The following is a 12,127-nucleotide window of genomic DNA, read 5'->3' on the forward strand; positions in this document are numbered from 1 at the left end:
TTGCCTATACCTCGGGTATCATTTTGTATTCAAGCAGTGTTCATTAATTTTTAGCTCAGTTCATTGCTTCCAGCTCGCCGGAAATATTTTAAACCTTAAAGCAACGTTTCTAGGGTTCTGTAATAATACAAACTGGGTGTGCCGAAAGTACAAGTTCTGAATGCACTGGCGCACAGTCTTTCTTGAAATGGAGGCTTGTTCATATTTTTGCGATATTTATCAAAGGCTGGCGCGATCGCTGCAGCGAAGGCCTTTTTTATTTCCTTTATTCAATTCGCAGCGTTGGTGCGGTTGCGCAGCCTCTTGCAGTTGACTCAGCCTGGCAGTGTCCCGATTCCGGTTTCACTTCGGTTACTTCCGGAGAAGATGAACCCCGGGATCGTTCTGCGGGAGATCGCAAAGAACGGCGAAAGCAACATCGTGCTCGACGTGGCGACTCACAAGCTGGGTGATTTGTTGAGACATGTACGGGAACATTCATAATTTGATATGAGTATAGTGTACGCCTCTGCTTACGTTTGTTTACTGTCGTTTTCTGGGCTATCGGGTCCTTGAATTTATATTTCAGTCTTACTGAAATCTGTTGAACTTTTTTTCAGTCACTATGTTTAAACTACCGTCCACACGAGAAAAGTAAACAAATCTTTGAACACCGACCTTCATTCGTATATCACCCTTAACTAAGCGAAACGTAAATTGGTACGCACTCAACTACGTTGCGTTGTTTAGTTTCTTTTGGGTGTTCAAAAAATAGAAAATAGAACCATAACTTTTTGTCACTTAATCCTATCGGCATTTGAGCACTTTTCGAGAGCGTCATTCCTGTTTGATTTGAGGTATTCGCACGAGCAGTTTTGAGCAATTCTTTTGTCGGAAATTCATTAGTGCTGATACATACTCTTGTGTTCTTTTAAAATGCCCTTATTCTATGAAACACACATCGCATCTCACATAATGTGAAAATATTTTTACAGGCACAAAGAGTTGGAATCGTGAATGAGTATCACAACTTCATTGTCACCACACTGGTAAGCGCCATCGACAATTTTTTGCAATGACATTGGTGTCCTATCTGTCGTGCTTTCTTTCGATGTTCTGTTTACAAAAACTGATACAGCAGGGGCAATAAAATTATCGATTACAAAAGTTATTTCTGCGGACCAGCTTGTTTATCACCCAGCCCTAGATGGTGTTGAAGAGCGGACCGTTCCCGCATAATGTCTCAAGAAAGTGTTCTTTAGAGCATGCGTCCACATACATAACTGAAGAAATGCCGGACATCAAAATAGTGGATTGTATGCAAGGGTCATCTTAGTGTACACTTGCATTCATAATTAAAAGCTGCAGTGTTTTATTGCGATAAATAAAGAGAAACACAGATGCAGGTTCACAAAAACCAATCTCCTCGTGGCGCCATCTCACTTTTTATTCTTCGAGATGTACTTTTCAGTTCATTTAACTTGTCTGTCTACAAGTGTGGATCGCCAAATGCCCTTTTCAGCTGTTAGTTTGTTGTGTTGCCTTGTGAAGATACAGATTTATTTAACCACAGGTTTTTGCTTGGTTTTGCACGATATGCGGAATTTTTTGTTCATTACTGCATTTCAAAATAAAAGGTCAAAATGAGCACTCTTATTACATAACGTGCTATAGCGTGGCAGAAATCAATGCCTGACTGTTATATCCGAGATTTTGTGGAAAAATATGATAGAGATGCATTGTCGCCCATTGTCAGTGATAAAGAAATAATATGTTCTGCACTTAACGCGTATCGATCCTAAAATAATAGTAAGCTATACGAGTGAACTTAAGTCAAAAGATACAACCTATAGAAGTGTAAATTGCACAAAAATGTTGCCATATTTATGAACCTAGATTCCTGGTTTCGCTATTTAAACCAAGTATCTGGATGGCGCAGGACCTCCACAGTGTCGACCTGACAGCCTTGCAAAAGTCTGCGACGAATTTGACTGGCTTCATGCTCCTGAAGAGAGAAGTCTGGGAACAGGACATTGGAGCTGTACGTGAGAAGTACACAAAAACTGGCTTATACCCACTCTTCTTGACTCATCGAGTCTCCTGGAAGCAAATAAGGGTGAGTTCTTAAAGCCGTGCACTCTCATCACCACTGTTTGCAGACTTGGTTGTCACAGTTAAAGGACTCAAGCTGCTTTGTAAACAAGGTGGAAAATATTATATATAAGTTTTTTGCATCGTTTTACGCGTCTCAAATACACTCTATATCTTGTGACTATATTCAAATAAAACAGCGCATCAGTCGAGCGGCTTGAATTAGGTAGTTAGTTTAGTAAGGGTTCAATTTCTCTGTTGAACATTTATAACAGTTACAGAAAAGACTACATCATACTCAAACCACAATTCGTCACGAGTAGATATATTGTAAAATTTATACACTTAGCAGTAGTAGCATAATCACTGAAATTACTCGTTTATATTAGGAGCATCAACCACCATCTGTTATAGCGATAACACTGTGTCTCCATCAGTAGAAAATAACATGGTGTTCGGTACTCCCGCAAGAATAGATATCAGTTTGCACATCGAGGTAGATATTAGCCCCGAAGAAACTGCACGCTTTCGGCAGATTCTGCTAAGCGATGCACTGAATCTTAGTCGAAAAACGGTGTCATGAAGGAGAAGTGAAATTTGCGTGTCTTAAACCATGAAGCTCGCTTAATATAATTGATCTGCACTCACTACAGAGGTTTAACAAAGCATAATAGTCACACTCTAATGTTATGCTGTAGAAAACACCGTGTTCTCAAAAGCAGTGTACTAATCGTGAAAAGCCGTGCACTGAAAACTCATATCTGCAGCTGCTACCACGTTTCCATAATCATCGTCATCATCAGTCTGACTATGTCCACTGCAGGACAAAGGCCTCTCCCATGTTCTGCCAGTTCACCCGCTCCTGCGCTTGCTGCTGCCAATTTATACCCGCAAACTTCACAATCTGATCTGCCCACCTAACCTTCTGTCTTCCCCTAACCCGCTTGCTTTCTCTAGAATTTCAGTTAGTTACTCTTGATGACCAGTGGTTATCCTGTCTACGCGCTACATGCCCGGCCCATGTCCATTTCCTCTTCTTCATTTCAACTATGATGTCCTTAACCCACGTCTGTTTCCTAATCCACTCTGCTCTCTTCTTGTCTCTTAAGGTTACACCTACCATTTTTCTTTCCATTGCTCGCTGCGTCGTCCTCAATTTAAGCTGAACCCGCTTTGTAAGTCTCCAGGTTTCTGCTCCATAGCTAAGCACCGGCAAGATACAGCTGTTATATACCTTCCTCTTGAGGGATAGTGGCAAACTACCTGTCATAATTTGAGAGTGCTTGCCAAATGTGCTCCACTCCATTCCTATTCTTTTATTTACTTCAATCTTGTGGCTCGTTTCCGCGGTTATTACCTGCCCTAAGTAGACATAGTCTTTTATAACTTGAAGTGCAATATTACCTATCTCGAAGCACTGCTCTCTTCCAAGGTTGTTGCACATTACTTTCGCTTTCTGCAGAATAATTTTAAGACCCATCTTTCTGCTCTCCTTGTCTAACTCCGTAATCATGAGTTGACATTCGTCTCCTGAGTTACTCAGCAATGCAGGGTCATCGGCGAAGCGCAGGTTATTAAGGCACTCTCCATTAACTCTTATCCCTAACTGTTTCCATTCTAGACTTCTGAAAACCTCCTGTAAGCACGCCACGCTAAATAGCATTGGGAAGATTGTGTCCCTCTGCCTTACACCCTATTTCATTGACATTTTGTTGCTTTCTTTATGAAACACTAAGGTAGCAGTTGATGCGCTGTACATTTCTTCCAGGATGTTTAAATATACTTCATCGATGCCCTGATTTTGCAGTGTGTGCATGACGGCTGATATTTCTACTCAATCAAACGCCTTCTTGTAATCAATGAAGGCTATGTATAGTGGCTGGTTATAATCTGAGCATTTCTGTATTACCTGATGGATAGTATGAATGTGGTCGATTGTTGAGTAGCCTGTTCGAAATCTTGCTTGTTGCTTTGGTTGATTGAATTTTAATGTTTTCTTCACTCTGTTAGCAATTACCTTTGTAAATAGCTTGTATACGGCAGAGAGCAAGCTGATCAGCCTGTAATTCTTCAAGTCCTTGTCATCTCCTTTCTTATGTATTCAGGTGATGATAGCATTATTCCAAGACTCTGGTACTCTTCCCGTCAGGAAACATTTCGTAAATAGGGTGGCTAGTTTTTTTAACACAATCTGTCCTCAATCTTTCAGCAGATGAGGCGTTACCTGATCCTCACCAGCAGATTTGCCTCTTTGCATGCTTCCCAAAGCTTTTCTGACTTCTGTCATTACTGGTGGGGTGGCAACTGGGTTACTGCTAGTTCTTACAGTATTAAGTTCGTGGTTGTCCCGGCTACTGTAAAGATCTTAGTAAAACTCCTCCAATATTTTAACAATCCTATTCATATTGGTAGTTATTTTGCCTTCTTTGTCCCTTAGTGTATACATCCAATTTTTGCCTATCCCAAGTTTCCTCTTCACTGCTTTGACGCTTCCTTCGTTTTTCAAAGCGTGTTCAATTTTCTCCATGTTATACCTTCTTACATCGCATACTCTACGCCTATTAATTAACTTCGAAAGCTCTATTATGGGCAGAAACAGCGCACAAATTCACGGGACGAATAGAAGAGACACAAACAAGCGCTGCTTTGTGTCCCTTCTCTTCGTCCCGTGAGTTTGTGCGCTGTTTCTGCCCATAATGTATCACCAACTAGCCCAACTTTCAGTATTGCGTCCAAAGCTCTGCCAGTTCTATTTTGTCTGTTGGGTTTGACACTTTCATGATATGATGCTTCTTAATGAGATTCTTCATTTCCTGGGACAGCTTGTCAGTGTCCTGTCTAACAACCCTGCCTCCAACTTCCACTTCACACTCCGCAATGATACTCGTCAGATTATCATTCATTGTATCTATGAAGAGGTTGGTTTCCTCACTAAGAGCCAAGCACCTGTTTTGAAGCAAAACTCTGAATTATTGTACTTTCCCTCTCAGTGCTAGCTCATTAATTGGCATCTTACGTATCAGTTTCTGTCGTTCCTCCTTCAAGTCTAGGCGAATTCGAGACCGCACCATTAATGCTCACTGCATCGTACCTTGCCAACCACTTCCACATCCTGCGTGATGCCTTGGAGTGCACTCATTATGAAGTCTATTTCGTTCTTATTTTCTCCATAAGGGCTCCTCAATGTCCCACTGTGGTTTCCTCGTTTTCGGTAGAAGGTATTCAAAATCCGTAAATTATTGCGTTCTGCGAGTTCTACTAGTAGCTCTCTTCTGGCGTTTATAGTACCGATGCCATAATATCCTACTGCCTGGTCTCCAGCCTTCTTCTTCTCTACCTTTACAATAAAGTCTCTCATCAGTATAGTATACTGTGTTTTTACCTTACCCATTGCCGATTCCCTGTCTTCATAGAAGCTTTCAAATAAAGAGTCATCATGGCTTGATGTAGGCGCGTAAGCCTGTACCACCTTCAACTTGTATATTTTATTCAGTTTAATCACGATACCTACCACTCTTTCATCAATGCTATAGTATTTCTCAATGTTGCCCGCTATGTTTCTGTGAACTAGGAACCCCACTCCAAGTTCTCTTTTGTTGGCCAAGCCCGGATAGCAAAGAAAGTGCCCATTCTGTAGCACCGTATATGCCTCATCTGTCCTCCTAACCTCACTGAGCCCTATTATATCCCATTCATTTTACACCTTCTAGATTCTCGAATATTACAGCTAGACTTCCCTCGCTAGATAAAGTTCTAGCGTTAAACGTTGCCAAGTTCAGCTTCTAATGGCGACCTGTCCGGATCCAAAAATTCTTTGCACCCTCTGCTGCGTTGCAGATCTGACTGCCGCTGTGGGCAGTTGCTTCGCAGGTGCTGGGGACTGAGGGCCGTGAGTTAACTGACGTATGCATGTGGGAGGTAGTGGCCAGATACTGCACCAGGGTGGCTAATCCTTCTCTGGTGAGGGAGTGCGTTCTCGGCGGTGGTTGCAGGTGGGGCCGCAGCCCAGTTCTCTCTTGATGCAGTGTTATATTCACGCGGATTTTTATGTGCGAAACGGGGAAGTTTATTGCAAACTGGTAACAACATTTCAGGTGAGTACAACTGTCTGGTGTAACGAAATTACTTTAGTGGCGTGTAGAAACAAGAGAACATAGACCGAATGTAACACACAGCACTTCCAATATTCTCACAGATAACGAATCACTCAAGAAAACAAAGAGAAGCTCCTTATAGCGACACCCGTTCGTCCCTCGTAGCCGTCGTTGTAGTGCGTAACAAGTATAACATTTTGACCTCCAAGGTGGTGCCGGTGAGAGATTTTTTCTGTACGTTGTTGAACAATAAAAGATAGTGCTCAATGTACATGCCAATGGCTGCTAAGGAAGAATGAGAGACAGGAGAATTCGGCTTTTAATTCGGCTTTCAACGCGCACGCTGCAAATTTTTCATTGTTCAACAACGCACAGAAGACAAGAAAGGGTTGCTACGTTATACTCGCTGGGCATAAGCTCTTGGGCTTTAGAGAGGTTTAGTGAGCGTTGGGCCACAGTGCCATGAATACAGTGAACTAGTATATACCATGAACTCGAGGAGGTTAAAGGTGGGAAGTAGACTCAAAGCGTAAGCCGTAAGAAAGTGTGCGTGTGCCTCCTCTCGTTCAGTCCTTGGAATGTCCGCTAAATAGTGGTGTTTCTACATGAAGAGTATATGATGAAAATTTACGAGATGGTGGTACTTGGAGTGTTGATTAGGTGGACGACCGGACACACAGACAGATGCATGGATGGACGCATGGACGGCTGCACGGACGGATGGACGGATGGAGGGGCGCAGGAGCGGATGCATGGATCGACGCAGGAGCAGATGCATGGACGAAAGCAGGGATGAACGCTCAGATGAACGTGCGGACGCACGAGCAGACGCACGCACGGACGGGCAGATGGACTCACGGGTGGCCACGCAGACGCACGCATGGATGGACGGAAGCAAGAACAAATGGATGGACGGATGCTTTGCCCCACTATCCATCATTCACTGCGTGGATATGCTGCCAATTTTTTTTATCCGGTTGGGAACTGCGTTGCACCGGGATTTGAGCCCCGGGCCATTTGCATGCGAGGTGGATGCTCTAACCACTACGCCATCGCCGCATTAACTTGGTATGGCTAAGTAAGTCGTTGTACATAGGCACATCACATGTCACAACAAGTGCATGCCTCCAATCAATGAAAGCTGACTACACCATGCATCACAACCACTGGTAGGTCAAGCTGAAAGGCTTCACTGCAATACTTAGTTCTGAGAAGCATCACAAGATAGGTCGAGGTTCCCTGTTTAAGACTGACTGTGACAGAAGGTGCGTATGTGCAGCTTCTGGAGCATATACAACCTCGATTTAGAGCAGCAAATGAGCTTTTACAGCAGGTAACAGACCCAATGTTAGAATGCAAACATTGTGTAATATATAGCAGTTTTATGTTTAATGAAAAGAAGTTATGCACACATGAACGCATATTTATAAATAAAATTCCGGAAGATGAATTTTTTAATTGAATGTATGTAAGGAGAGATTGGCACCAACCTCTCGTTACATACATTTATTAATAAAAAAGGTCATTGTCTTCGGTTTTCTCGTGCTCATTTCTCGTGCTTAACCCTGAGCTTCTTAGATCACATGACTATTGATCACCCCACATTTAACTGCAAGCAATACAATTTACATTTGTAAAAACATGATGCTCTTCCGATGCCTTGAAATTACTCGTTTATATTAGGAACTTTGTCTGCTTACCCCGTTTGCACCCCGTTTACCATGACACAAATAGCTCCATAGTTTTATAATACTCTTCTCATATCCAACGACCGCCTGTAAACTGTGTGTGCTCCCCGAGTGTGCTCGTGATTGTGTGTACCTTCTCATCTTTCCGCAACCTCTTTTCTCCCCTTTATCCCCTCCCCAGTGCAGGGTAGCAAACCGGATGTGCGTCTGGTTAACCTTCCTGCCTTTCCTTGCATCTTTATCTCTCTCTCTCTCTTCTCATATCCAATATCTTAGTTCAACTACCTTTCGCCATTGCTATTTCGCATTCGCTATTTTTGCCGTTGTACCTGTTTTGGTGAAAATAAAATATATAAAACAAAATAAAATAAAATAATAAATACCTCGAGAAACAGAGAGGATAATTGTTTTTTCCTGAATACATAGTTAAGACTAACAAAAAATTTGGGGAGCTTAAAGTTTAGCCTTCACAAGTTGAATGCCATAGCGACAGCTTGTTCTTAGCGCGTATTGCAGATATTTAGTGCATGAAACCTTTTCGAATTAGCCATGCCTCCACTATACGTGACCTTAAAGGAATAGGTGCAGTGCCATGTGGGCCTTTTGTAGGGGGGTACTGGCTTTCAACCATGGAGCTATTATGATAATCACATATTCTGACGCCCTTTGGCAATGGAAGCTTGTACCACGCAATAATACTGCAATATTGCATCTTACATCTCGATGAATGTATACAGGACGCGTGTGTTTGGGAAGCATGAAAGCTACTTTCACCGAATTAGCAAGCAGACGAAGTTCTTGTCGCTGTTTTCACAAGCAGAGGGGTGGTCATGTGGTAGAATATCCGCCTGCCACGCAAACAACCCAGGTTCGGTCGCCACTCAAGCCCAAACAACCCTGGTGCGTTCCTTACTCTTCTTCAAGATTTTATGGCGTTTACTTACTTTACTTGCATCAATCTCGATTTTTGAGTAACGGATAAGATGATTTTTCGCTCACTACCAAAGACTCCAACACCAGAATTTATGCGAAACGATCTCTCTAATGCTTTCGCGTTAAAATATTATCTTTTGCACGGTAGTGCAGAAGTGGTTCGGAAAAAAGTTCACAAGAGTGGAAAGACGCCCACTTGCATGTGAGCCTGTATCTTGTGTACTTTCTTCCAAACCGACTTGTGCCCCCTCCTACGCAACATGCTCCGCCAACGGACCCAAAAGTACAATATTTTGCAAAATTACAATAGGTGTGTGGTGTAAAATTCAAAACTGCCTGAGTTGCTTGAAACTCGGGGTGACAAAGCTTCAAAACGGGAACGAGAACACTGGGTAGAGAAACACGCAGGATGCAGGACTAAGCGAGTTTGTAATGTGTTTATGTACAGCCATCGGCACTGCCTTTTAGAATAACTCTAAATAAATTTCAGGCAATCTGCTTTCAGCCAAGCAGCTTCACGTCCTCTTGTTTCGGTAAATGTCCTCGGGCTCATGGTGTACCCGTGTCAATTGGATTTCTTTATCCGCTCTCAGTGAAGATGAACCAAGTAACTGAGAATGAAAGGCACGGAGATCAAACAGTTTAGAGCAACTGGTATGCTACTTCACATATTGCAAAGAGGATCAGGAACATTGCAACTTGCAAAGTATTGAGCATACGAAACAGGCGGTATATGCTATGCGTGTCGGTCTCAGTCACTATTGGATCACTCTTTATAATGCTCTCCTGACTCAGAAATCAGTCATTATCATGAATAAATATCCGGCTTCCTATATTGTTGTCGATGTGCTGCGAATTCTTGCATTCCTTCCATCGAACAAACTGGTAATAGACAACCACAACACATTTTAGTATTATTTTTTATTATCAAATTATCTCTATATGAAAATTTACAATTATAAATTTCCTATGAATTTCGAAATATGGTTGACCAAGTCAAATGTGTGAAAAACTTCGAAATGAGCACTTTGAATCAGCGTTACTCACAGCGTTGCAAGTGAACAATCGCAAAAAGTCCTGGTGTTTGCGTCCAGACAGACGTGGCTCTCACTCAAGATGCTCTGATCGTTTTGGTGCGAGCCATCGAGAGCCTAGCCAAGGCGCGTGCATTGGAGGCACCACCACGATTCAACTGCCATACAAGCTCTGCGGAAAGGAACCTGACTCAGTCAAACATGCTTAAAGAGGCAGTGAGAAAGGTAAGCCCAATATCTTGAATATACTTTCATACAACCAGTTGCGACACTTGTTATATGGATATTAAAACTTTTTATTGGGGTCCTGAAGAATTCCAAGCATCATTTTAATACGATACCATACCGTAGGTGCAACACGCACAAAAAGAGGTTTGTTTTGAATATGACGTCTAAGAGTGATTTTGAACGTAACAACGCGTCGTGAAGTTGCGTCATCAAACCTTCTCAATAACTGCCGTAGAGTTTTCAATCTTGCCAAGGTGGCATTGAAATGTGCCTTGTCATTGTTGCAATATAGAGCTAACAAAGTGGAATGCGCAGGCCGAAGGTTCTTTATAGAAACCTGCGTACAATACAGCAGCGAGATTGCTCATATTCGTAAAGAATTGTGTGTATTCATTGCAGAATAAAACATTGTCTCGGGCTTTGACTCAAAGCCATGCTGTGTGGCGGACACCATGCAGTTTTTTTTTATTTTCAGAAGAAATCACATAACGAATTCGTCCAGTTCTAATGGCAATTTTGCTTACTTCGTAGCATATATAGTAGCACCACCATATCGGCCATATGACATGTACGGTCAAACTAAATTTTAACATAGTGATCTCACTCGTAAGCCTAACCATGGCTTCTTTGAAAATGCACTGTGTGTTGGTTGAAAAACATCAGTTCCATGTTTAGGTGCTAATAGGAGCAAACAATTTGCCCATGCTCCATCATATGGTTTGACGCTGTTGGACGAATAAGCCCTTGAGACCACGGCCATAATTTTGTGTGTATCACGCAAGAAGCACTAACTCCCTTAAATCAAATATGTCAAATAGACGTAATAGCTAGAGCTCTGAAGGAGGTGTCCTTAATGTGTAATTTTCTTGTCCACAGTGGTAAATTTGCCGGCTGTGGACATGTTCGAAGTTCCGTCACATTAGAGCGCTAATGACGTATGAGAGAGAAACAAGAAATGAACGTTAGAGATGTTGTATTTCGTGGTTCGAGAAACCAAACGTTACTAAAATTTAGTGATTTTTTGGTAACATGGTCTATTTCTTCACAAATAAGGGGCTATTAGTCAAACTAATCAGAAATGTCTGGCACCGAACATTGTTTGAAAGGTAGACAAAGATCTTTAATTTCACGGTTTCAAAAAAGAACAGGAGATAAGTAAGATTTAGTGATTCTGATTGCAAAGTCTACATCTTCACAAATGAGGGGTGTACTTAAAGTATGAGTAGTGAAACTGATAGAATATATTTGGTAGCGAACCTTGTTAGGAAGTATTACAGGATATCGCGCAGACTGTACGCGAGATATACAACGCCAACATCCTGAGCGTAAATCAACAAATTGTGTAGTGCTCATTCGTATACATTGACCTTGATAATCCCTCGCGAGACTTCACCTGCCAATTTGATAGCAAGGTGTACTTCTGAGTGCTCGCATGACATTCTGTGCTGTCGCTGCAACTGAAACCGTTGAGTCACCTAACAACGCGAGGAAGACTAGGAATGGTACCTTGTCGTTCGGGGTGTTCTACACTATGAGTAGTACCACCTTTGCGCATTAAACCTCGCTAAGTCGCTTTCTCGTCACCCACACTTTTTACAGTACCTTCAACCATTGCATGTAGCAAGATTACTCACGGCAGTGGTACCTTCAATTATTGCATGTAACAAGATTACTTACGGCAAGCCTCGTTCTCCATACTTTCTACAAGTACCGTTTGCTACGAAAAGCAAACATTTCTCTCGTTTTCGCGTTGTAACATGCAGTCGTCACGAAATAACGAAAGCAGGCAGTCTTCAATCTCATTTCTTTTCATGAGTCAATAGTAATTTTAAATGCGAAGCATTTCTTAGCGAACTTCGGCGACTTTGAGCGTATCTATCTATCTAGCCGCCTACGACCTTTAGGTCTCCTGGCCGTTTCAATAATGGTATCGATACCAAACTTGGTATGGTATAACATGACTCTATCAAGAACTTATTTGAATAGTCATGACATGAAAATGATGATATGTATGTCAAGAATGTCATGATTTACATTTCATGGTCCTGCAGCTCTTGCGGTGGTTTCGTTCACATGGCAT

General features: G+C 42.1%; 2 protein-coding genes across 2 annotated transcripts in view; both read left to right on the forward strand.

Moving 5' to 3' along the window:
• Positions 1-286: 286 nt before the first annotated feature.
• LOC142817553 (glutamate receptor ionotropic, kainate 3-like) lies at positions 287-5,707 on the forward strand. Its single transcript, XM_075894591.1, has 4 exons — positions 287-465; positions 975-1,028; positions 1,919-2,095; positions 5,642-5,707. Exons 1-4 carry the CDS (start codon positions 367-369, stop codon positions 5,705-5,707), a joined length of 396 nt encoding a protein of 131 aa, XP_075750706.1. The 5' UTR covers positions 287-366.
• A 4,181-nt stretch (positions 5,708-9,888) lies between these two features.
• LOC119186102 (glutamate receptor ionotropic, kainate 2) overlaps positions 9,889-12,127 on the forward strand; it is a 56,239-nt gene continuing 54,000 nt past the window's right edge. Inside the window, exon 1 of the mRNA XM_075894592.1 lies at positions 9,889-10,044. Within this exon, the coding sequence (XP_075750707.1) occupies positions 10,021-10,044 (24 nt within the window). The 5' untranslated portion in view covers positions 9,889-10,020. The remainder of the gene's footprint in view (positions 10,045-12,127) is intronic.

Source organism: Rhipicephalus microplus, chromosome 5 (assembly GCF_043290135.1).
Source record: "Rhipicephalus microplus isolate Deutch F79 chromosome 5, USDA_Rmic, whole genome shotgun sequence".
Taxonomy (NCBI): Eukaryota; Metazoa; Arthropoda; class Arachnida; order Ixodida; family Ixodidae; genus Rhipicephalus; species Rhipicephalus microplus.

Excerpts from the sequence above, each read along its gene's own strand:
- LOC142817553 (XM_075894591.1), top strand. The coding sequence starts at position 367 with ATGAACCCCGGGATCGTTCTGCGGGAGATCGCAAAGAACGGCGAAAGC. Across the intron at positions 466-974 it reads TGGGTGATTTGTTGAGACAT|GCACAAAGAGTTGGAATCGT; the intron begins GTACGGGAACAT and ends ATATTTTTACAG. Across the intron at positions 2,096-5,641 it reads TCTCCTGGAAGCAAATAAGG|GAACCCCACTCCAAGTTCTC; the intron begins GTGAGTTCTTAA and ends TCTGTGAACTAG.